Below are 26,798 nucleotides of genomic sequence, written 5' to 3'. Positions count from 1 at the left end.
TGCAGGATATTCGGACGGGGAGGATGATTGGGCGTGGCACTGAATACAATGGGTTGTATTACGTGGACGAGATAGCTCAAACTGGCAGAGGAATGCTGGCTCACGGAACTACAGAAAAGGAAACTTGGTTATGGCATAGGCGGTTAGGGCATCCGTCTTCGAGTTATTTAAACATTTTATTTCCGAATTTTGTTAAGAATCCTGTTTTTGAGTGTGAATCATGCATTTTTGCCAAAAGCCGCAGACAATCATTTAAACCTAGTAATACTAGAGTTGAGTCCGTCTTTTCTTTAATTCACTCTGATGTGTGGGGTCCATCTCCAGTTACTGGGGGAAATGGTTTTCGTTATTTTGTTCTATTTATTGATGATTGCACTCGAATGACTTGGGTATACTTCCTTAGAAACAAATCCGATGTTTTTTCAAAATTTTCAGATTTCTATACGATGATTCTTACCCAATTCCAAAAAAAGATTCAAATTCTTAGGTCCGACAATGGGGGAGAGTACATTAACTCAAAAATGAAAGATTTTTGTATAGAAAAAGGCCTTATTCACCAAACTTCGTGTGCTTATACTCCAGAACAAAATGGGGTAGCTGAGAGAAAAAATCGTAAAATTCTTGAGATGACTAGAGCCCTCATTCTTGATTCCAAAGTTCCAACCACTTTTTGGCCTGAAGCAGTTGCTACTTCTGTATATCTTTTGAATCGTCTCCCTACTCGAATTTTGAATCTAAAAAATCCGCTTCAAGTCCTCTCTACCATGACCAAAGTCCCCCCTGCCTTATCCCTCGATCCGCGCATCTTTGGTTGTTCTGTATACGTACATATTCCCAAACATGAGCGAACAAAATTATCACCATGTGCTGTTAAGTGTGTTTTTATTGGGTATGGGATTAATCAGAAAGGGTATAGATGCTATGATCCAGAAAAACGTCAAGTACACACCACTATGAATTGTACCTTTCTTGAAACTGAATTTTTCTACAACACCCAACTTAGCGGTCAAGGGGAGAAGGAAATAAATGAAAGAACTACTAATGACTCGATAAGTTGGCTGTCTATGTCAAACAACCACCTTCCTACTTCTGAAGATCCACCAGAGTCAGCTAATACTGTCGTCGAGCACGTCTCAACCGCAAATCAACCTGATGAAATAGGTGCTATTCCAACGATCTCCCATCCGATATCCGAGGTAAACAATTCTGTTGAGAATTCTATTACTACTGACGATGTTGTTACAGAGATCATTGATGGAGATACCGGACAGTATGTTCTTCCTTTTAGAAGCACTCGCGGGATTCCTCCTAAAAGATACACTCCCGAACGGACAAGTAAACGATCAAGATATCCAGTGGGTAGTGTGGCGAAGGCGAACCTGACAAAATTGGCCAGAGCATTTGAGGCTGCTCTATATGGAGAAGAGGAGATCCCACGGACAGTGAAAGAAGCCCTTAAAATCAAACATTGGAGGGAAGCAATGATGGTGGAGTTGAAAGCTTTGGAGAGAAATAAGACTTGGAAAAAATGTCGACTGCCGAAAGGGAAAAGACCAGTAGGATGCAGATGGGTATTTACTATCAAGCGGAGACCGGATGGAACAATTGAGAGATACAAAGCTCGCCTCGTGGCCAAAGGATATACTCAGACATATGGAGTAGATTATTCAGAGACGTTCTCACCTGTGGCAAAGATGAATACTGTCCGAGTATTATTGTCCATCGCAGCAAACAGAGAATGGCCATTATACCAGTTTGATGTCACTAATGTTTTTTTGCATGGTGAATTGAAGAAAGAAGTATACATGGAGGCACCTCCAGGATTTGAAGATGACTTTGAAAATGGAGAGGTCTGTCTGTTGAAGAAGACTCTATATGGATTAAAACAATCTCCGAGGGCGTGGTTTGGAAGATTCACAGAAGCTATGAAGAAATATGACTATCAACAGAGCAATGCCGACCATACGCTATTCCTGAAGAAGAAAGGAGATAAGATTACGTGTCTGATAATTTATGTTGATGACATGATTATCACAGGAGACGATGCTGAAGAAATAGAGGAGCTAAAGAAGAACTTAGCCACCGAGTTCGAGATGAAAGACTTGGGAGCATTGAAGTACTTCCTTGGAGTTGAAGTTCTAAGGTCAAGAGAAGGGATTTTCATCAATCAGAGGAAATATACCTTAGACCTTCTAGCAGAATCCGGCTTGATGGATTGCAAGCCAGCAGACACTCCAATTGCAGTAAATCATGGTCTCCAAATAAATGAGGGAACACAACTAGCTGATCGAGAGAGGTATCAAAAATTAGTGGGAAAATTGATTTACTTATCACACACGAGGCCAGATATTGCATACGCAGTTAGTGTGGTTAGTCAATTTATGCACAAGCCACAAGTCAACCACTTTGAAGCAGCATTGAGAATTGTCCGATATCTCAAAGGAACCTTTGATCATGGAATTATGTTCAAGAAGAATGGACATTTGGAGATTCATGGTTATACAGATGCCGACTGGGCTGGAAACCCAATGGATAGAAAATCCACTTCTGGGTACTTTACATTTGTCGGTGGAAATCTAGTCACTTGGAAGAGCAAGAAACAGAAGGTCGTAGCGTTATCAAGTGCCGAGGCCGAATTCAGAGGGATCAGAAATGGTTTAACCGAAATATTATGGCTCAGATTATTGATGGAAGAAATTGGCTTTTTATCACAAAAGCCATGTCAAATGTTTTGTGATAATAAAGCCGCGATTAGCATTGCAGAAAATCCGGTTCAACATGATCGAACAAAACATGTTGAAGTTGACAGACACTTCATCAAAGAGAACATCGAGGCAGGAAGTATTGAGTTCCCATATGTTCGGTCTGAAGATCAACTTGCAGATATCCTGACTAAAGCAGTGGGAGCAAGGAATTTCTCTGATGTGCTTGGCAAGTTAAGTATCGGAAATCCCGTTACTTAACTTGAGGGGGAGTGTTGGAAAGAGAATTATTAGTATTGGGAAGAAAGATATTAGAGTACCAAAGCTTAGTATTTATGATGTATAGTCTCAAAAATGTAATTGTTCCAAGATGTATTAATGATTGTGAGTCCCTAACACCTCCTATAAATACCAAGGTGTTGAGTACTCCAAATATCTCAATACAAACAATACAATTCAGTTCAATAAAAATTTGATAGTTAAACAAATTAACTGTGGAAATTCTTCGAACTTTTCTTTGCAACAAAGAAATGCCTGAAATGCCACCGTCTTAATCCACCACCAACTAAGATATATAAAAAATAAAAAATAAAAAATAAAAAATTAAAAATTCATATAGTAATAATAAAATAACTGCTATACTGTTTTTACATAAAAAAGATATGCATAATTTGATCGATTGCATACATTTAATATCATTGTTGCGAATGTGAATACTGACAAATATACGAACATGTCATATAAATTACACTATGTAACGACGATAATGTACAAGATATTATTCTATCATCAAAATCTAGAAGATTCGCCATGAGTGGAGAATAAAATACACAAAATAAAAATAATTTTTAGGGAAAAAGTTCAATTTTATGAGCCACTAACACAAGCAAATTTCAGTTGGTTCCAATACGTTTGTCCAGAAAATTTTCAACCATGCAAATCCACTCAATTATTTAACATCATTGATTTATTAATAACCCATTGAAAGTTGAATTTATTTAGTAAATTTTAAACATGAATTCATAATCAACTATTTACATTGTAATCTGAGTGCCATTTTAAAAATTTGTGACTGAAAATTGAAAAAAATACTCACGACGATTCATATCGTGACAAAGTAAAACTTCATCAAATACTAGTAGATGTACATATAGAAAAAGTTTTTATTGAAAGTAAATGTTTTTTGACTTTAAAGAGATTATATTAAAAAAATGATTACCGAAGCATCCAGAATATATCGAACGCACCTGAATATTGGAATATTTAATTCTATTAATAAACATTGCATTATTTAATTATTTATGATCGACATTCGATTGCAGAATATAAATCTTAGTTAATAAATTCTCAACTTCAGTAGCATTCCACAATACAAACAAAAATGTAACCTGACTACCATTTTTTCCGATCAAAATCGACCTTCAATTTCTCAAAAATGGCAGTAAAACCCTCATCCACAGCAGCAACAATTCCTAAGAAACCGCAATCGCTGAAGTCCCGCACAATTGAGCTGCATCAGAAGCGAATCGGAGAAGCCCTATCATTTCCGATTCAGCTCTCCGACCAAATCGCCGCCGCAGCCAAGGAGGCGGAATCGTTCAAATTCGAGTGCTCCGAGGTCGCCAAGCAGGTGGAGCGCCTCCGCCAGATGCTCCGCTCCGCCGCCCGCCTCGCTGCCGACGCCGCCTACGACCGCCCGCTCCGCCGCGTCGCGGCGGAGGTGACCAAAACCCTCGAGAGGTCGCTGGCGCTGATGAAGAAGTGCCGGCGGCGCAGCGCCCTCCGCCGCGTCGTGACGATCGTCTCCGCTGCCGACTTCCGCAAGCTCCTCGCCCTCCTCGACGCCTCCGCGGCGGACATGAAATGGATCCTCTCCATCCTCGACGGCGGCGGCGGAATCGTGCTCACGCTTCCCCCTATCGCCAGCAACGACCCGATAATCGCCTGGGTTTGGGCGCTCACGGCGGCGCTGCATATAGGCCAATTGCAGGATAAAATCGAGGCTGCGAACGAATTAGCTTCGCTAGCAAGAGACAACGACAGAAACAAGCAGATCATAGTTGAAGAAGGCGGGATTCCGCCATTGTTGAAGCTGTTGAAGGATAGAACTTCTTCAGAAGCGCAAATTGCAGCTGCGTCATCGCTCATCAACCTCGCAAACGATCAAAACCGAGTGCAGGCGATCATCGACGAGCACGGCGCGCCGATTATAGCACAAATTTTGGGAAATTCTGCAGTTAAGGTGCAGATCAAAGTTGCCAGTTTGGTAGCTGAAATGGCGCAGAATTCCCCTCTTGCACAAGAAGAATTTGCGCGGGAAAATGTAATTAGGGCTCTTGTCACATTGCTATCGTTTGACCTATTCGTGGAAAATTCTATGCTCAAATTGGGGGAAAATAGCATACATTCCATTGTGCAGATCAACAAGGAGTCGTCGGTGTTGTCGTCGTCTTCCTCTTCGTATCCGTCCCAATCTGCAGAGATGAAAATTGAGCTCAAAACTAGTTGTGCTAAGGCACTGTGGATGCTAGCTAGAGGGAGTGTGGCAAATAGCAGGCGAATCGCAGAGACAAAGGGTTTGCTCTGTTTAGCTAAGCTCATCGAGGTAGAACGAGGCGAGCTGCAGAGGAATTGCTTGATGTCGTTAACGGAGATAACTACTGCAGCTGAGTCCAACGCAGACCTCAGGCGCGCAGCTTTCAAGACAAACTCGCCGGCAGCTAAGGGTGTCGTGGACCAGCTAATTAGGATTATTCAAGAATCTGATGATCCGTCGTTGCAGGTAGCTAGCATAAGAGCGGTTGGCTGCTTGGCTCGGACGTTCCCGGCTAGGGAGATGAGGGTTCTTGGCCCATTGGTCGCGTTGCTAGGTCACGGGGACGAGGCTGTGGCTGCAGAGGCGGCTGCTGCGCTAGGAAAGTTCGGTTGCCCCGACAATTTCCTCTGCGTCCAGCATTGCAAGACGATCATCGAGTTTGGTGGCGTTCCTCTCCTCATGAGGCTGTTGAGAAGCAACAATGACGAGGCGCGACTGCATGGTGTGATTCTCGCGTGCTACCTCGCCATCCACGCTGGGAAGAGCGATGACTTGGAACGGGAGGGGGTGGCTGGCGCGTTGGAAGGTGTCGACCGAGCTCTCATCGTCCAACACCCCCAGTTGAAGGAGCTGATACCTCAAGCAATCTACCATCTCACTGTGTTTCATCACTCTCACTCTGGCATGCTCACTCAGAGATAGTTTTAGTCCTATGTTTTTGTGAGTTTTTGTATTGAAAAATTAATGAAAACTGAGGCATTTTTTGTAATATATACTAAACATTTCTCCATAATATGATGACCATCAGAATAAGTCCAAATTCTACCACAAGTGTGAATTGAAGATATTAACAAATCTGCTCATCACAAACACACACAAACTTACAACTTACAGTTAAAGTGGCTGATATGATGCATATCATCAAATATAGATCTGCATTTATTCAAGGGGAAGATATATACCCATGGAGATGAGGAAACTGTTTGCGGTATCGTATTAAGCAAGGACATCAAGAGGGTCAGGCAGTCAGATTGCGCTCGGTATTTACAAGTAGCATGCCCGATCACGTCAGGTTGCTGAAAGTTGCTGGAGAATAAAATTCTTCACGTCAGCAGCGGCTCTCTCCCCAGCAAGGGTGGCCAGCTCCAGGTACACCACGGCCTTCATCATATCCCCTTCCTAGAATCATATCAACGACATAACTCAGATGGATAAACGAATATAGGCAAATCCACCTACAAGCTTTGTTAGATCATGTAAGCCTTTGCTGGATTGAACAATTATGCACTTGTTAGCTCATGTTCAAATACGTAAACTTGACTAATCATACAAAGTAAATGCCCCCTCGTTGTAACGTCTAGTCCTTGCTTCTAGAAGAACAATGTATACTTACTGAAAAAAGACACAGTCCGTGCTTGAACTGAGCTTTGCTGTGGCCATGATCAGCAGCTCTCTTCATCCATTTTCTAGCCAATCGGTTGGACTGCGCCAAACCTTCACCCATCAAGTAGCACAGAGATGTATTGTACATTGCGTGCACATATCCCCCTTCTGCTGCTCTTATGTACCAACGAGCCTGTCATAAGTTTCAGAATCAAGGAAAAGAAGACCTCTTACTCTCATATGCATTCAAGTAGTCATAGATTTTCTTACAAGGCACCACTGCCAGTTAAGGTAGAAAATTCCATATTTGGAACAAGAAACAAAACACAAACAACCTCAACACACATGTATAAGATGACCAGTGACTTTGAAAAACGAGCGACATGTGACTAAAAAGTGAAAAGAAGTATATGTGTGTGTCAAATGTGAAGTAAAAAATGCTGGGGAATACCGCTTCTGGGAGACTCCGCTCCATCCCTCGACCTTGGTGCAGACAAAGTGCGAGCTGGTATTGAGCACGGACATGGCCACCAAAGGAAGCCTGGTATAACCATCCAATCGCTTCTCTGGTCTTTGAAGGATAAGCTGCAGCATATAACACCCAGGCATATTTAGAAAATCTAAAGGATAGTATTTCCTCTCCAACTGCCAATCTTCAAAACATTCCTTTCACTCTGGATAAAAACATAGTAATAAATACCAGCTTATTCTTATATCAGTCTCCATTCATCTGAAACAACAGGTCCTAGTGGAAACGGCGTTGAATGAAGGAACTTGAAAGGCGAACCTCAGACGACCCAAGCGTGGAAGTTGGGCATCATAGACCCAAATAACTATCAATATCCATCTGCCTGGTGCACGGGGTAAACGAACCCCATGATTTCATTAAAGAGCAGAACTAATGCGACACGGGATCATTTGGCATGGCCTAAATCACTTAAAATTCCTTCTCATAACACCAAGACTAGCATTGTTCTTATGTTCAACACCATCATCTCCCAACTGAATCTACTCCATTTATTCTCCTTATGTTCGAGACCATCATCTCCCATTTTGATCTCAATCCATAACTAATTCGTAGATTTAAATAAAAAACTTAACTCCTCAAACTAACATCATCAAACATCAATAAGACTATGATATCTCTACCAATGATGAATAAAACAGCAAACAGATTCATCAAAGTTCACTACATCCACAATTAGGGCTTATTAATCTATAATAAGGATTTTAATTTATCAATTGGATTTTATTAATCAAAATTATGGATTTAAACAAAAAAAATTGTTACCTTGAAAATAACAAATGGCCAAATTACACTGTCCGGTGTGATCACCGAGCTCCGCCGCCAAGCGATACCAAGCAATCCCTTGGCCCTTCTTCCCCATCCCCCAATAGATGGATGCGGCAGCCACCATGGCGAGCGTGGACCCACGCGCCGCCCCTTTGAGGAAGCAATCGAGCGCCTTCTTCGAATTGGCCTTCACCCCTCCCCTCCCGCTCCTGAATCTCCTCCCCCACTTGAGGAGCACCATCGCCTCGCGCAGCGGCTTCAGAGCGTCCCTCCACGCCCTGCACACCAGCGACGCCGTCTTCAGGCTCGGCAGCGCGAACGGCGCCGCGATCCTCGCCAGCACGTCGTACGGCAGCGCCGAGAAATCCGACGATTTTGGGGGCGAAGTGGAGGATTTGGCGAGAGTGGGGGATTCCTTGGGTTTCCTCGAAAAGGAAAGCGGTGCGAAGTGGTGATTTCCGTCGGAATTGCACGGCCACGTCATTTTCTTCGACGGTGAGAGGTGGTGTTCAGACCACCATAGTCATAGTGTGTGTTTTTGTAACGAATGCAATTTCGTGACAAAATGTTTGTGAAATTCTTGTGTACTACACTTTATAACTACATATTTTATTGGTCAATCAATATATACAGAACCCGGTTTTCATTTTTCAAAACTCTAAGTTGACTGAATAAAATTTATAATTGGGGGAATTATTTCATAAATTATGCGTGGCATTATATAAAATCATTTAGACTAAAATACTTCTCTGACCCTATTTTTTGTTTGGGATACTATTCATTTTTCTATTTCTCTTATTTTATTCCCTCATTTTCTTTTTTTACTTTTTCTTTTCTACTAAATATCAATATCTGAATTCATCTGTCAAAATAAAAACGTCCTTGGAATATAATAGTGTAACATTATACTACTCCAACTTACAGGGGATAGGGTGGTCATCTTAACCCCTAGCCCCAGCAAAATGCAAAGTTTTTTAAAATATCACCACATATTTATAAATTAAAAAATTAATTTGATCAGTAAAATAATCTAATTCACGTTAATTTACTCACTCCATATCGCTGTCTTAAAAATTACGTAGTACTACAAAAGTTGCAAGACGTGGATGTGAAGCCATTTTTTTTAGTGCCATGTTTGGACGTCCATAAAAAATAGTCATACTTTTAAGTAGTAAAGAGTTTTTCTCTGTTTATCTACTTTTACTCATTATCTTTATCTATTATTTTTCCTTATCTCACTGACTCACTTACTTTATTTACTTTCTCTTTTTTTCTCTTATTTTATCAATTTTTTACTACTATTAAAATTCACGTCGTCCAAAAATTGGTTTAATTTTCATGGACGGATGGAGTATTATTTATTTAGTTGGGAATTGACTAAAATTAGTAATTCCTTTTGTTCATTAAAAATATGGAGTACATAAAGACGTTCATGAGTTCGCTAAAAATGAATGAAGTGTTGCAAAAGTTGAAATAATTTTATCATAAAAATAATAAAAGTAATAATTAAAAATTTACAATGAGTTCATTCGCATAAATAACAGATAATTTGAGAATCTGAGATGTTTTTATTAAATGTTGATAATCCAAGTATCTAATGTAATTCATCCTTCAAATGATAAGTGGGTTGGCACAATTTGTGAAGCGGGCCGAGATGTCATGAACCTGATTTTGAATATATTGGCTCTTATTCGGGCTGGGCTTTTGTGATGGACTTTTAAGTAGTATGATTGCATTTGCTTAGTTTACATCTGATGTTAAAATTTTGATAATTGGGCATATGATTTCTTGCCCATGTACTTCATTAGCATAGTCATTTTTATCACATATTGTAGTACTAGTAGTATACGTATTCTATTATTATTAAGAAGTCCTCAAGAAAATGAAATCATCTGTTTTAATAATTAGGATGTAATTTTCAAAATGGTCAGAAAAAATGGAAGAACAAGGTTCTTGCTTTTTTTTTTCTTTTAAAAAAAATGGGTAGACCTTTCTTTCCACTATATTATCGGATACTCATAATCGTAAAATTTATTCCAATATTGTTACCCAGCAACACATTAACCTGTTTATTTATACATTTACGTAGTATTTTGGACAAATAAATCAAGATATTAGATATAGTAGGGAAAATATGTGCTAATTTTACCTCTTTTTTTTTTTTTTTTTTTTTTTACCGTATGAGCCTGTCAGAAATAAAATGCTTGGAATTGATGGAGAATAAATAACCACATTGAATGGGCATAAATTTCCTTGGAATGATTTTGTCGGTGGATAAACAATCTCGTGATTTTATACGGTATGAGTTTGAAGACTACTATAAAATCACATGATTGCCTTTGATTTTATCTGTGAATAGGGCATGTAAAATTTTAGTTTTTCTTAAAACAATAGTTGTTATATAAATCTATTTTTGAATTATGTGGCAATGATATATTCCAATTTTATTATATTGTGCGCGGGAGACAAATATGGTAAATGAACAGAGTTCTTTTTTGTAATACATTCTCCAAAATCTATTGTCATATTTCTGTACAACATCAACATGTTTCGAATCTGCCATTGGCTTCATACAGGAAAAAAGGAAAAGGAATAACGAAAATAGAATAGTTTAAATTATTTTCACATCTGTTGCATTTTGAATTTATTTTGTCGTGGCAACATTCTTCAGACTCTATCCAGATAGATAATGAATTTAAATACTATATAAATAGTAAATTGTGCTTAAGTTTTTGTCTCATTGTTTCTTTGTTAAAACTAGGGCTGGTCACATGTTGTGATAAGATCCTCACTCACAAAAGTTAGTAGAAAAATTTATAAGCCGATTTGATAATATACTCCATTTAACCCTAATTGCATAAGTATCCATAACGTATGGAAATTATTTAAATATCATTTATTATTATGATCAAGTACTAGTCACGATTTCTTCTAATTCCATCATGATTCATATCCTCATCATGAATTGTTAATTGATTTTAGACATAACTAATATAATACCTATATTACGAGAATTTATGCAAGTGCAATGGTGTACTATACAGTTTTTATGTACTTGAAATTTGAGTAGGATCCTCAAGGTTTTGACGAAAACTAAAATGCATTGTCAAGAAATCTCGGATGAAAATTTTATGATGGTGACAACAATGAAGTACAGTTTAGTCTACAATTATTCTCACATATCCAATAGGTTAGATGTTGAGTTAGTTGGGGATAAATGAAGAATCATTATTAATTCTTTTTTATTAAAAAATTTTTACCGACAAAAATTCAGGTAAATTTATTTAACTTCGTCAGTTAAAGCATCTCTAAGGGGAAAAGATAAGTTGAGAAGTTATATTTCTCTATCTTCTAAAAAAAAGGTAATTATACCTTCTTAAAAAGTACTAATAAACTCCAAGAGAAGAATGTAAATTAAGAAGACAAACAAAAATAACTAACTTTTTTACCTTTTTTGTTTTCTCCAAGAAGAGTTAAATATACTTCTTTCAAAATGAAAGAAGGTATAATACCTTCCCATACCTTTTTCATTGGAGCATGAAATTTTATTAAAAAGAAGTAAATATGGTAGTTATTTTTTTTTACCTCTCTATTTATCATTTCCCTTAGAGATGCTCTTACTAAAAGTTTGTCTAGAAAAACTGCATATTTTATTGTTGCTTGTGGGAGATATAAGTAACACTTCAAATTATAAAGATTTTTATTTTAGCTCGTGGATTTATAAAATTATAAAAATTAGTTTACTTTTAACTAATAATGTAGTTGTATATATATATATAGTAAGTACAAAATACAATAGCTAGTAGTAGTATTAAACATTAATGACGTATATTCAATTTTAAGAGATGTATATTCTACAAATCATGGGAAGTCCCTAGAACTGGAACACGCTGGATGTGGCCTACTTTCCACCAAAATAGTTATATATAAAAAGATTAAAGTGCTGCAAATTTCTCTTTCAATGAACAATAAAAAACAAGAAACTAAGCATAAAAAAATATGCATTTTTAGTGTAAAGAATATTACAAGCCCCCTCTCATGTGCTGTCTTCAATTATTGATCGCTTCAAGCCAAAAAAGAATTATCACCTAATACCTCCTCTCACTCACTTCATGCCAAGTTATGAAATTATATTATTTGTTTCTTTAAAACGCACCGATCCCTATAGTATATTTATTAATTCCTAAAAATGCTTGGGATTAGGTGCAGTTCACCCTTGTTATTATTACTTGTAATTGGCGAAGCTGGAGAGCTTTATCACAATATTTTAACATGCAAATTTACAAAATTTTACGTATAATAAATATGTGCTGAATTTCAAATATTTGAGTGGTTGTGGCAGTTTTGGGGATTGTTGCAATGAATAAATTAAACAAAAAAGGCTACATCTATTAGGCGTGTGATGTCACTATCTAATCTTTAGGTGTGAATGAACTGCCTAGATAATGTTTTGACGTGTCTAATCATACTTTTACATAAAGTTGTCCTCGAATAAAATTCTTAAAAAAATTCACTATGCAAATTATCGATTTTTAAAAACACAGAAACCATTTAATTTTAACTATATGCATGTTCAATTTGGGTGCATGGCTTGATTTAAGTCTAAAATTAAATGATCATCCAAAAATATTTATAGTGACGACAATCTTGATTTATTGCAGATGCGATGGGTTGACCCCAGTCCTCACGACACGACCTAAATTTTTTCTACTATATGAATTCATATAGGATCGACAAATGTATTTTTATTAAAAAAAAAAACTAAAAGAAAAATAGGAGCTTCCAATATTCCTTTTCTCATTTTGGACTCCATTCAACATCATCAATATTAGTTTCTTCCATAAAAATGCGTACATATGTCAGCAGCAGACTTCTTTTGCTTGATGTTTCCTATTTATCCAACTAATTTTATTTTTATAGAAAAAAAATCTTTTAATTCCTCTCTCACGTACATACAAAAAGATGGCTTAATGTTATTGCTCCTTTTGTCAAAATTCAAATATTACCATTTAATTTCATCAAGAAAACATATGGAGGCAAAAAATGTAGTAATAAAGTAGTAACTAAATGAGGATAATCTTGAAATTCTTGATGAATGTTGTATGCCACTAGTGTATGCATCTCTCTCTCTATATATAAAATACAGAGACACATATACATGAAGAGAGAGAGAGAGCATAGGATTCTTATATGGTAGTAGTAATCTCTATATCACTTTGTGTAGTTTGTCCTTTGCCCACACTTATCATAGAAAAAGAAAAGCATATACAGAGAAGCTTCCCACTATCATAAGGGCGTCCTACATGGGTGGGAAGTCATTGTTTGGTGGGACATTCTCAACACATTCAAATTAAAGTGTTACTACAAGATAATGCTAAATAATTTACAATACATATTACTACATATCAAAATTAAAGCAATTCCCACGATCAAGCTACTCATACAGATCACTTAAACTCATGTCCTACTGAATAGAGAAAAAACGTCTCAAAAATTGCGCATTATCGACACTCTGAGCTCCATCACCGCCACTTGCTCAAAGCATGAAAACATACAGTATTTCATCTTTGACTGACAAACTAACACATGTCACGTGTAAATATTTTCGAACTCTATTTGGTAGAGGCAAATGCACATGCATCATATGAATGGTTTTCCCATATGAGGCAAGCTGCGACAGATGTGGGAATTCCCATCTAATTAATGCATCACAATCCAAAATCCGACACTAGTAATCTAAGTTTTTACCATATTCGAAATCCCATCATCAATTTCAATAAACCAAAAGGCCAACATCGATACAATGATTGTGGCAAACAAGTCATGAGTGGTAATAACCTAGTTAGATTGCCCTTTCACATCTTACACTTCTTCTTACATAGGAAAATAAAATATCCATTACAAAGACCTAAAAATTAGATTAAGAAAGCTCCCACTAAATTTATTTAATTAGGCACCCTCAACTCTTTGTATGAAGATAGTCTCCAAATCAGGAGGGTTGAAAAACTCTCTCACTCCACCGTAGTGGCATGATCTCGCCGGCGCCGGCTTTCGCTTCTTTGGCGGCGGCGGGCAGAGCAATCTCGCCGGCATTCTCGACTCGGCGTACGTCGGAGTCGTCGGCAAATCCTCGTCGGAGTCGGTTTTCTCCGCCGGTTTGGTGAAAACCGGCTTTCTGAGAGCGATTCCGGCGGAAAGAACCCATTTTTCGGAATCCACAGCTCCACTATCTATGGAATGAAGCTTTTCGGGAACACCCATTTGAAAAGATCGAATTTTGATGGGTTGTATGTATGTTATGTGCGGAAATGGGAAAAGGGATTCACTCTTTTTTGATCTTTTTTTTGGTGTGGGGAAGAAAGATGGAATTGATTATTGAGAGATAAAAAAGGGGGATTTTGTGATGTTTCTTATGGAAAAGGGGGGGAGTTTAAATGAAGGGAGGTGAGGAAATTGGAGAGAGAGAACCCGAGGAAGTTGTGACCTAAGCAAAGAGGGAGATTTTAAAGGACTGGGAAAAGGGATTGAGCTCGTGACGAGTTTTTGCTGGCGAGGGTAGCAGAGTAATTTAATCAATATTGACTTTGAGTCCTGGCGCCAATTAGTTTTTGTTTCAACCGTCGGTTCTCTTACTTTCCGATTTTGCCCTAGTCAGTTGTAAAATTTCCTCGCGAGTCCCTCATCACTTAACCATCAAATTTAGAGATTTAAGTTCATTCGTATGGATTGAGTTATAATAAAGTTTTATGTATACTCAAGTCTTACATAAATAGAGACTCCCATTTTGATATTCTTTTTTTATTTTTGGTAATTTTTCTCTCTAATGAAGTGATGCTCATTCTCTATTAACAATACTGCAATTACTTATTTTATTTTTCTCTCTCTTTTTTATACCAACTATATATTTAAACTCGTGCTCTCCCAAGTATCTCTACTTTTATGAGAATATAAGTGACATTATTCAAGATTGACACCATTTTAATTTAATTTTGAAAATATGTGTTTGAATCAGTTCAATTGTTTAATTTACATTGTTTAAAATCGACATATTTTATGAGAAACATCGTTCAAAATAGCAAAAGTCACCCTAACAAGATTAGTTATATTGATCCAGATGTTATCAATATAATATGTTATCCTATCGTATTGTAACTGATGAAATGAAACACGAGATTGGAATACGACCGAAGAAAAAAACAACATAGGTAATAACAGTCCTCTAGTATTGATGATGATTTAAACAGTCACAGAGGTTGTGATAAGTCACATTTAGATACAAAAGAGAGTGTATAAAATCAACAGTAGCTTGTAGTAATGAAATTCATGCAACATGTTACATAAATATCCCAACAATATACAGCAGATGCCTTCTTCTGCTTCACCACTTCTCCTCTCACATCCTCGAGTACCCTTGGTAGTCCTCGTACTGCTCCATGAATTTGTCGTTGAATTTCTTGAAACTGTCCATGATCGCAGGCATGTCCTCCTCCGCAGGCAAGATGGTGGTTCGCAGATGGAAAACCCTACGTTCAAGCAAGATAAGAGGCCAGTCAGCATTACCGGAGATTTTAAAAGAAGAAAATGTGGTGCACGTACCCTTCCTTTTGCCCGAAGCCAGAACCTGGGACGGTGGAGATGCCTGTGGCTTCTAGGAGCTTAAGACAGTAGAAAACATCAGGCACTTTTCCAACACTCTTGGCAGCCTCGATGGCCTTTGGTGGCAGCCGTATTTGTGGGAAAGAATACATAGCACCTGCCACCATCAACATCAAGTATGTAAAACTACTAAAATTCAAACAAAATGTTCTTGAACTAGGCATGATGTTGTGTGATGCTAGAACACAAAGGACCTTCAGTGAAGTTGCAGACGACGTTTCTACAGCTGTTGAACCCGTCGGTCATTATATGCGCCCTCTTCCTCAGCGACTCCAGAATTCCTTTGCTGCAAAATCGAGAAAATGATGAAGAAATCAGCATCTCTTTAGGGATCAGAGATATTGGTGGCCTAATGCTTCTCTTTTCGATGGTTTTCTAGCAGAAATTCGTCTATTTTACAATGTGATTAAAAACACTTAAAACAGGGTCGTGGCAAAACCAGGCATACCTCTCTCTGTTGAATTGATCATATGATATATCCCCAGGTTTAGGAGGGTTCATCATAAGGCCCATCTGCCAAGTGGTGATGTAATTAGGAAAATATCGAGATGTTTTATAGATACTTGCATCAAGAACACAAGCTGTAGTATACAAGACATACGAATATCTGTGCAGGAACGTTGGGACTGAGTGATATCGAAGCAACCTTGTAGATTTCTTCCACTGTCTGCAATTGAAAAACAAACACAGCGAAGGTAGTTGTTTTAATAGAACAGATTCGTAATCAAGCTCAAAAAAAAAACTCGAGTGTGTTGCTTTGATACGGTACTATATAATCACAAACCTTTGGAGAAATGTTAGTCATCTCAAAGTAGCCACCACGTTGCCCACATTCTCCCCAGTAGCCTTTTGAGACAGTGTGGAACGAAACAAGCTCGACCGCCTTGCTAATGGGTGGCCCCATGTCCATCAGAACCTTAATTGTTGGAAGACAAAATGTGAGTCCGATTTGGGGAAATGTGGAGAGAGATGTTGGCACAATTTTAACAGCCAGTCAGTTAAAAAACACGTACCTTTCGCGAACTTATGAAGGGACGCTCGTCTTGGTATATGTTTTGCTGATAAACTTCATCACCAAGCAACACCACATTGTTTTGGTAACAGAAGTTTAGAATTTCCTTAAGATTTGCTTCACTGAGGCACTGGCCTGTAGGGTTGCCGGGGTTTATGATCACCATGGCCCGTACCTTTTACACCGTTGAAATATGATTAGACGAGATGAAAACCATAGGTGCATATTCATCGCACTAACAAGCTCAGACTGAGAAGTGCTTACGGTGATTCCTTGAGAACGAGCCTGAGCAACTGATTGACGAAGGTTACCAATATCAAGCCCCCAGTTTGCAGTCTCCTCAAGATAATAAGGAACGAGAGATCCACCAAGCAAAGATATTGTAGCTGAGTACAGTGGATATTGTGGCACAGGAACAAGTATCTAGGAATGAAACAAAGATTGTTAGTTACGACAGAAAACATTGTGAACACAACAACAAAGATAGCCGAGAAGTTCAAGAAGTATACCCCATCATGTGCACCGCGTATGATAGATTGCAAGATCTGCATCACTCCTTTACTAGCACCATCTGTTAGAAATATTAGTTCTGGATCACTGCCACAGATGCAAAAGTCGAGATGATCAGTTTGATAAGTTCATAATTCGCCTGCATTTCATCATTCAATTTTTATAACCTTGGATATCCATCACGCCTCTCAATGAACTCTGCAACTTCCTTCCTAACTCCAGGAAGGCCGCGAGAATCACTGTACGCACCTGGTCCATTATAAGCGTGTCACTTTGGATTTTTTTTAAAGTCGCTCATCGTATATTCTTAGCCCCTCAAACTTTTGAAAGGTTTTCTTAATCGTATACATATATTACCACATATATTACCACATAAGTTTGATTTTAACCTCCTCATACAAACTTCAGACTGATTTACTCCCCTCAAAATTACAAACAATACTCCAGAGAGAGAGAGAGAGAGAGAGAGATGGGATTATTGTTGAATACCTAGACCCCCAGAAGTAAGGGATAAATAGTGTTTTGCTTTTGCAATAGCATCAGCCGGAAACAAAAGTCCGACATTAGGATCATCCAGCAGAAATGGAGCTTGGCAGAGAGCAACGACCTGCAATTCGATTTCCTCTCTAAGTAAACATACAGTATCAGCATTAGACATAAAGTTGCATAAAAACATGAGCCTGATTTCAACCTGACGAGGAAAGGTCAGAGGTTTCTGTCCGAGAGCATGAGGGTTTCCAACATTGGTGAAGATGATCTGTATACATATCACCACGTATAGCCTCACTAACCGACTGTGATATTGATTAACTAAATTTTAATACGTATTGTTCGTAACCTAACCTTCTTCCCTTCCTTCTGAAGCTCAGAAGCTCGAAGATACAGCTCCCCTCGAACAGCATACTGGCATTTCTTGACATTTTCATTCAAATTCTCATAATCTAATGATTTTGACATGATGAACTATGTATATTCTTAAGTTTCGATCACTATCTGTGGCAATCAGGTGTCAGAGAAACCAAGCTATATCCACACCTAAAAATCGCAAAACACAATATAGTTGGTCACGAATTCAAATCCACAAGCCTAAACCCTCCTCTTACATCAAACACTCCATCCAAATTCACCCTAATATTCATGCAATAGTGATTATGACGACAGAAATAAAAAACTACTCTATATTCCTTGCAATTAATGCAGTTGTTGAGAAACCAAGCGAATCATTTTTTTCAAAATATCACTGCCTAACAAGAAACTAACATCAGACTACAAATGAGGGAATTGATCCATCAACTGCACATCACATGTCAAGTTGCCAACATATACAAGTCATCAACTAGAATCAAAATTACGGTGCAAGTTATCGACTGAAGATAGATAAGGCCGAGTATACAGGCGGCAGCACAAACATCCAAGCAAAGAGTCACACAGTCTTAACTCACAACTAAAAACTGAAACTTAAAGCCTACCAAGATTGAACAAGAATGCATGTCAAAAGTCAAATTGGTGACACCATTGCAAATTTACAACCACCGATGCTTCAAAGTCACTGAGACTTCTCTAATCTCTCTAAAAAAAACATGCCTTTTCACTATGAATTAATCAAAACGTGCAGAAAACAGAGCAGTACTCACTTAATCTAAGAAGCAAAAAAGCTATTGAGTAATGATCACTAAAATAAAGCGTAAAAATCCATCATCATCTGATAACCCACATACTATATCACAGAAATCACAACTATTCCATTAAGAAATGATGTAAAAATCCAATCTTTAATCAAACGAGACAAAACCCACCAACCAAAAAGGGCAACACACACGAAACAGAGTGTTTTTTCTCGATTTAAAGGAGTTAGAACTTGAAGGTGGCTCACCTGACTCAGAGCAGCGTATATTAAGGGGCGCTCTGTTTCAGTTCAAATTGGCACCAACAATGCTGTGTTAGTTTATTCACAAATAAATATATTCTTGAAATATTGAAAAATAAATTCAAGGGGATATTGCAAAATGGCTTAGGTGGCAATGTGGGAAGTCATAAATTCTATGGAAACACCACAGCCACATCAGTGCTGGATTGATGCAATGCAATTTTTGGGCCTCATTTTTTAAGTTAGGATAAAGCAACTGAGGGAAGAGTGGTTCAATTTGAAAACCATATGTTCTTTGGACTCTCTCTCTGTTGATTGAGCCCTCCCTTTTTTAATTTTTTTAGTTCAATATATGGTGGATATCATCCCATGACCATCGGCCTATTGTGATAAATTGATGTTTTTCCTAAATTGGTTATAATCCCATCGCCAGATGGGATTACGTGTGGGATTTGATTTACTGTTTAACCATTAATTTTGTACTTTTAACATTTTTTTAGGGAAATGCTATGCAGCCACCTTACGGCCAGTTACATAAGGGTATAATATACATTTCAGTTTCTAAAGCGTTAAATATATTAAGTTTAGTTGTGAGTGCTGTAGTGGTTTTACAAAATAGCCCTTTTATAGAAAATTTTTGTTTTCGATTCTTTTATGCATTTATTAACCAATCTATATTGAATTACTACAAGTCTTTATTCATTTTATTCCTTTTTAGTTCTTTACCGGAGAATCAAACAAAATGTTTTTCTTCACTATATCCTTCCATGAACCAACGATCTGCTAAATTCTCACCTTTTATTCCTTTTCTCCTTTCTGCTAAATTTCAGTTTATCTAACCTAAACTATCTCAATCAAATAAAGTTAATATCTAATTCACCATACAGACTCAAATAAAATAAATTTTAAAAATATATTCTACTTATTAAAATCAGTCAAAGAGAAATTTAAAAATAATAACCTGATGAAAGGAGTTAGTAGAACTCTATTTTAACTTGATTATCATAATTTTACAAGTATTAATCACACCAATAAATCACATAATAATCATATCTATTTAGCAGATTATTTAGACAAAATCTATTCGCGTAATTATCACATGTATCATGCTCATAACTTGAATTAATCATGCTTTAAGAATATTGAAACCTAAAACATGCTTTTCTACGGAGCAGAAAAATACCTAATTAATTTCTCCAAAAAATTGAAGATGGCTGCTCCTTCTCCACGTGATGCTTTGAATACTAGACCACAAATCTTCTCTCTCTGGTTCCCGAACTGTATTCCAATATCGGTGTGGGTTGATCTTACTAGAATACTAGGACTTAAATAAAGAAGACAGAGAAGAAATCCTTTTGGAAATAGGAGTGGAATTCGAAATCTCCTTCAGCTAGGGGGCCGAAAATTTTCGAAAATTTTATGAAATAAAATTGTGTTATTTCTGTCTCCTTTATTCTCCTATTTATATTAAGTTCCTTTTGGGCCCAGACAGAGATCTATGGAAGGTTTTGGATATGGGCTCATCCAATTTACTTTTTACTAATTAAATTGAACCCACAATTTAATATAAGTTATAATTGGAATATTACGAGCAGCCACTACAGAAGTAATATTGAACTCTCCCCATCCAAATCCGAAATTACAAGTAATCCGGGTTTCCGTTTAACTTTCATTTCCCGCACTTAAGATTAAAATGTCCATTAATTAATTAATGTCTGCTATTGACTTAATTAATTAACTTCTTATTAATTCCAAGAGTGGACTTAGCATGAAACGCTTATTTATTATTCATAGAGTAATCAAACTCCAACTAGCTAGGTTCCGAATAATAAAACCTTGTTTCGCGCTCCTCTTGAGGACATTATCAAACGAGACTCACCTCGCGCATGATTCAATATAATAGCAATCCTAGCACCGCTAGATATTGATCACCACTACCCAATATATCGGGATAATTGGGTTACGAAAAACCCGCACCATTTGATAAGTCAAAGTAATGCATAATCAATACCGTATGCTCAATGCTAACCTACATTGATTAAGAAACAAATATTATCAAGACCTCGCCTTTCAGTGGATAGCCCAAGGACAAGTCTTGTTGTTAGATCCGTTCAGTGCTATACCACACCAATGTCATCTTATTTCAGTAAGGCTTAGAAATATGCGGACTGACATTGCAACCTTTCTCGATGGATAGTCAAATTCCATCTAGGTTGTGAAATTCATCTTTTTCTTTGTTTAGAACTGACCGTGTTACCTTAAAGTGGACGACGCCCACAACCGGTCTACTAAAACAAAGACTTAGACTTTGTTAAGTTAACTTATACATTTAAACATGCATTAACATCCATTAAATGTAAAACATAACAACATTATGACAAAAATAATCTGTTTTATTCATTGAAAAATAAAATAAGAGTTTTACAGTATTCAATCACTCGAAACGTGATTTCTAGTATACAAACTCTAACAATTCCCGCCTTTCAAACCAACCATCTTTAGACAAAGCTCGAACTTCTCTTTTGGCAGTGGTTTGGTTAGCATGTCGGTCGGGTTATCTGCCGTGTGAACTTTGAACAGCTTTACCGTTCCTTTCTCCACCTCTTCCCTCACAAAATGCAGCCGAACGTCGATGTGCTTACTGCGCTCATGGAAGACTTGGTGCTTTGCCAAACTCAAAGCCCCATTGTTATCACAGCCAATAGCTACAGCCTGCTGCTCCACCCCAAAATCAGCAGCTATTCCCTTAAGCCAAAATCTCTCTTTTACAACCGAAGTTAGGGCTATGTACTCAGCCTCTGTGGTGGACAAAGCCACCACCTTTTGCAGGCTTGATCTCCAACTAACAGCCGCTCCATACATAGTGAAAATGTAACCAGTTTGAGATTTTCTGGTATCTATACTCCCTGCAAAATCACTATCACAGAAACCTACCAGAGCATCTTCCCCATTGTATGAGCTGCTACTAAACAATATTCCCAGATCCCCTGCTCCCTTCAGATACCTAAGAATCCACCTTAAAGCCAACCAATGATCTTTACCATAGTTGCTCATGAACCTGCTTGTTGAGCTAATGGCCTGGGCTATATCAGGTCTGGTCCCAATCATAGCATACATTATTCTCCCCACTATGTTAGCATAGGGAATGTTCTGCATCTCCAGCCTCTCTTCCTTGCCTTTTGGTGCCTGCTCCACAGTCAATCTGAAGTGTTGGGCCATAGGTGTTGTAGTTGATTTTGTAGTCTCCATTCTGAATCTCTTGATGACTCTGGAGATATAGTCACTTTGGTTCAGCCAAATCTCCTTTCTTTCTCTGTTTCTCACAATATTCATGCCCAGAATACGTTTGGCTGCCCCCAAATCCTTCATCTCAAAGGCTAGACTCAAATCATCCTTGACTTTCCGAACCTCAGCCTTTGAAGCACCTATCACCAACATATCATATAGTAGCAGATAAGCAACTGCCACACCTTTCTTCCTCTTTATGTATACGCATTCATCATAACTTGATCTTTAAAATCATTCCTAAGCACAAAATCATCAAATTTCTTGTGCAATACTAGCTTGCTTTAGCCCATATATGCTTTTCTTGAGCAGGCATACTTTGTTTTCCATCCCTTGCTTCACAAAACCTTCGGGCTGGCTCATGTATATGGTTTCCTCCAGATCCCCATGTAGAAAAGCTGTTTTCACATCTAGTTGTTCCAACTCCCAGTCCAGCTTAGCCATAACAGCCAATAAAATCCTAATCGAGGTATGCTTAACAACTTGTGAGAATACCTCAGTGTAGTCCACTCCATGTCCCTGTGTGAACCCTCTTGCCACAAGCCTTGCTTTGAACCTAATGAGCTCACTGTCTGCTGTCTCTATCTTCTTTTTGAATAGCCACTTGCAACTCACAAGCTTCCTGCCATCCACCTTATCCACCAGAATCCATGTACCATTCTTGATGAGGGAATCAATCTCACCAATCATTGCTTTAAGTCATTTATCTCTTTCTCTGCAATTCATTGCTTCTTTATAAGATCCTAGTTCTGAAAACTCAATCTCCTCAGCAACACATAATGCAAAATACAACAAATCTGCATATGCAAATCTGGCAGGAGGTCTCACATTTTTTCTTCTGGTTCTATCTCGAGCCAGTTGATAGCTCCTGATGTCTGGCTGTGGAGGTTCATTTTCAACTTCATCTTCATCTTCATCTGAACCCAGCATCTCACTTTCATTAGGCCCACCAGCCTCAGCCTGCACAACATGTTTCTGACTCTCAACTCCCATCTCAGTGTCTATCAGAGAATGTTGGGCTTTTTCTTCAGATTTCTTGAAAGGCATATCATCCTCCACAAATGTTACATCTCTGCTGATAACCACTCTGTGATTCCCTGGTTCAATACACCACAGTCTGTAGCCCTTTACACCTTGCTGATAGCCTATCATCACACATTTCTGAGCCCTTGCATCAAGCTTGGTCTACTTGAGATATGCAAAAACCTTACAGCCAAAAGTTCTCAGCTGAGAGTAGTCTCCATAGCTGCCATACCACCTTAAGTTTGGTGTATCACCACCTATGCCGGAAGATGGGCATTTGTTGATGAGCTTTACTGTAGTGGCAAAAGCCTCGGCCCAAAATCTCTTCTCTATACCAGAAGTAATCAACATATACCTTACTCTCTCCATAATTGTCCTGTTTCCACTCTCTGCAACTCCATTCTGTTGGGGATTTAAGGGAACAGTTCTATGCCTCCTAATGCCCTTACTTTGACAAAATTGCTCAAATTCTCTTGACAGGAACTCCAAGCTATTATTAGTCCTTAAGCACTTCACTACACAGCCTTTTTCTTTCTCAACAATGGCACACCAATCTCTGAACTTAGAGAAGGCCTCTGATTTTTCCTTTAGGATGTAGACCCAGAATTTCCTGGAGTAATCATCTATTATTGACATGTAATACCTCCCCCCACCAACAGATACAACTGGAGAAGGCCCCCACAAGTCACTGTGTACATAATCAAGTGGTGCAACAGAGGTATGTTTACCTTTCTGATAAGGCAGCTTCTTTGCCTTACCAAGAATGCATTCCTCACAAGGATGCTCTCCTCTTTTACCATCACCAGGATGCCCCAACCTAAGGTGCCAAGCTACAATTGAATCTGCCTTCACTGTGTTCACTTGGTCAGGGGACTTCATTGCCAATCCACATAGGTAGTACATACTACCATTTCTGCCTCCTTTCAACATCACCTCCCCTCCTTTCTTGATTTCCATAACTCCACCAGATGAGTAAAAGGAACACCTCTTTCTCTCCAGTAAGCCCAAGGAAATCAAATTTCTTTTAACCTCAGGAATGTATCTCACATCACTGAGGATTGCAGTTGAGCTATCCTCCAACCTAAATCTGTTTTACCAATCCCCTGAATTTGACAGACTTGATTATTTCCCAGCACTACTGAACCATTTGCTTCTGTGATCTCCTCAAACAAATCTAGTCTGGGGCACATATGAAAACTTGCACTCGAGTCCAAGATCCGTGATTCCTCACACAGCCTCTCCATCACAGTCGAGGCATGTGGAGTTTCCTCCTCCTTAACACAGTCAGAGCTCGGTTTTGCAGCCCCATTTTCAAGGGCTTGCTTCCTCTTCCACGCAAAACAGTCCTTCTTGATATGGCCTGGTTTCTTGCAATGATGGCAGCTTCTTGTCTCCTTGAATTCTCCCACTTTCTCCTTATCTGACTTCTTGTTAAATTTCTTCTTGGTGGGAGGGAATTTCTTGTCATTTCCCTTAGTGTATAGGCTCTCTAGGACTGGATATGCAGCCTTCTCTTATGATCTCAGAGCATCTGCTTCTTCCACATCCTTGAGCTTTAATTCCTGATACACTTCTTCGTAACTGACCTTGGTCTCCCGGGCAAGAAGTATAGCCTCCTTGAAATGTACATAGCTTCTTGGCAAGGCATGCAAGAGCATCAATGCCTTGTCTTCATCCTTCATGGATTCCTCGATTGCCTCTAAATCATCAAGAAGTCTATGAAACTCTTCAAATTGTTTCAAGAGACCCTCCGAGTCTGTAATCTTGAAGGCCAATAGCTTGTTCTTCAAATGAAGTCGATTGGTGGTGGACTTCGTGGCATACAGAGACTCTAATTTCACCCACACATCAAGCGCGGTCTCCTCCTTCTGCACCTCCCGTAGAACTCTGTCATTGAGGTATAGAAGGAGAGTGCTATACACCTTGTACTCCAATTCCTACATCTTTGCCGCCTCCTTCTCCAGCAGCCCCTCGATTGAAAGCAGTTTGCCATCCTTCAAGATTTTCCACGCACCTTGCTGCATCAGGACGGCCTTCATCTTGACCTTCCACAAACCAAAATCGTTCTGGCCTGTGAACTTCTCAATCTCGAATTTTTCCCCAGCCATTCTTCAACACTTTGTCGATCTGAACAAACTTCGAAGATCTTTCCCACATACGGCGCCACTTGTTGGTGTTGATCGGAGTTGCAGCGAATTCGAATTGAGAAACAAGAATTTGATTGAGAGATATTTTGGGAAAATGGCGTGTATTGCGTTGAGAGAGAATTGGGGAAAAATACAATGCCAATTCAAGGAATAAAATTGACCTAACTAACATCTCTCTTATCTAACAGAAAACTAACGGATATAAATCCTACGGCTAGGATTTAATCTCCCACAATCTCGGAGATGGACGGCTGCTGAAGCTCCCAACTAAAAAGAGCTGAACACATCAACGATCCTTCCTTCTCTCTTATTCTTTGTGCCTTAACCATTGCGACTAAGCAATTAACTCTCATAATGTAGTATCAAACAACTGGGGTTCTTATTCATGGACTGACTAAGATGGAAAAACGAGACTTTTATTCGCAAACAGAGGGAGTGTTATACTAAATGATCATTATATTTTTGTGTACAATTGAACAATAAAATATTATATAGTGTCTTAATGTGTACATAGATATGTTTGTAAAAAATATTCTTTTTTTACTTTATGTCATATTGTAATTATGCCTTGGCCGATTCCAGTTAATTGGTTGATTTTTGTACCGACCCTTTAACAGAATTAGAATCCGAAAAATATATTGGAGATTCAATTTAAAAAATAGAAATTCGATTGATATAATATTGTAGTTTTAATTACTTTTGTTTATACAAATACTACAATAAATTCACTGCTTTGAAGGAGTCTATAGTATCATACTCCCTCCGTTCCATAGTAATGGAGTCGTTTCTTTTCGGCACGGAGATTAAGAAAAATTGTGTTAGATGAGTAAATGGAGATTAATTTAGAGAAAGGAAGAGAGAATAAAGTAAGAAAGAGTAAAGTAGGTGTGGAAAAAGAGAAATGACTCTATTACTATAGAACGTACTAAAATGGCAAAATGACTCTATTACTATGGAACGGAGGGAGTACTTCATACTACTAATATTTATAAATGTAATACCTTGTACATTTAAATAAAAATTTATTTGGTATATTCTATTTATTTTTAATAATATTTTTTTTAAAACAAAAATTTTTATATTTGTTTTGGTTTTTGTGTTTAAGAATTTGATTTCTAAATGTCTTAAAAGTTGTCCAACATGGAGTGAGAGGGCGCACTAGTTACTTGCACTGTTGTTTTTTGGCTCGTCACAAACTCCTTACACTATTTATAATTTAAGTTATAATTAATGCATTTAATTAATATGTTAATTTAAGTTAAGAGCTCCTTTATTAAAAAATGTCTCATTACACTTAAAATTTCAATTCAATTACACTAAAAAAATCTCAAATTTACGGCCTAAAATGAAATGTGCGAGTAACATGGGACGGAGGGAGTATTT

The 26,798-nt window shown here is 38.1% G+C and overlaps 4 protein-coding genes across 4 annotated transcripts; 1 reads left to right on the top strand and 3 right to left on the bottom strand.

The window, feature by feature from the left end:
* Positions 1-4,031: 4,031 nt before the first annotated feature.
* On the top strand, positions 4,032-6,009 carry LOC125204929 (ARM REPEAT PROTEIN INTERACTING WITH ABF2-like). The gene has a single exon (XM_048103703.1). It carries the CDS (start codon positions 4,138-4,140, stop codon positions 5,938-5,940), a length of 1,803 nt encoding a protein of 600 aa, XP_047959660.1. The 5' UTR covers positions 4,032-4,137; the 3' UTR covers positions 5,941-6,009.
* Positions 6,010-6,048: 39 nt separating this feature from the next.
* On the bottom strand, positions 6,049-8,492 carry LOC125204930 (F-box protein At1g70590-like). Its single transcript, XM_048103704.1, has 4 exons — positions 7,913-8,492; positions 7,073-7,206; positions 6,632-6,814; positions 6,049-6,417 (listed from the first exon to the last, which is right to left on the bottom strand). The coding sequence occupies exons 1-4, from the start codon at positions 8,397-8,399 to the stop codon at positions 6,307-6,309; spliced, it is 915 nt and encodes a 304-aa protein (XP_047959661.1). The 5' UTR covers positions 8,400-8,492; the 3' UTR covers positions 6,049-6,306.
* Positions 8,493-13,667: 5,175 nt separating this feature from the next.
* On the bottom strand, positions 13,668-14,394 carry LOC125207825 (cyclin-dependent protein kinase inhibitor SMR6-like). The gene has a single exon (XM_048107323.1). It carries the CDS (start codon positions 14,174-14,176, stop codon positions 13,865-13,867), a length of 312 nt encoding a protein of 103 aa, XP_047963280.1. The 5' UTR covers positions 14,177-14,394; the 3' UTR covers positions 13,668-13,864.
* Positions 14,395-15,119: 725 nt separating this feature from the next.
* Positions 15,120-19,119, bottom strand: LOC125203325 (glutamate--glyoxylate aminotransferase 2). Its single transcript, XM_048101647.1, has 14 exons — positions 18,967-19,119; positions 17,937-18,128; positions 17,785-17,850; positions 17,583-17,700; positions 17,261-17,342; positions 17,093-17,180; positions 16,848-17,006; positions 16,585-16,758; positions 16,356-16,487; positions 16,173-16,238; positions 16,020-16,084; positions 15,766-15,857; positions 15,512-15,668; positions 15,120-15,438 (listed from the first exon to the last, which is right to left on the bottom strand). Exons 2-14 carry the CDS (start codon positions 18,048-18,050, stop codon positions 15,309-15,311), a joined length of 1,443 nt encoding a protein of 480 aa, XP_047957604.1. The 5' UTR covers positions 18,051-18,128; positions 18,967-19,119; the 3' UTR covers positions 15,120-15,308.
* Positions 19,120-26,798: the final 7,679 nt, after the last annotated feature.

This window comes from Salvia hispanica, chromosome 2, assembly GCF_023119035.1.
Source record: "Salvia hispanica cultivar TCC Black 2014 chromosome 2, UniMelb_Shisp_WGS_1.0, whole genome shotgun sequence".
NCBI classification, from domain to species: Eukaryota; Viridiplantae; Streptophyta; class Magnoliopsida; order Lamiales; family Lamiaceae; genus Salvia; species Salvia hispanica.
Note: the sequence above shows the minus strand (reverse complement) of the source record. Positions and strands in the feature narration are given on the sequence as shown.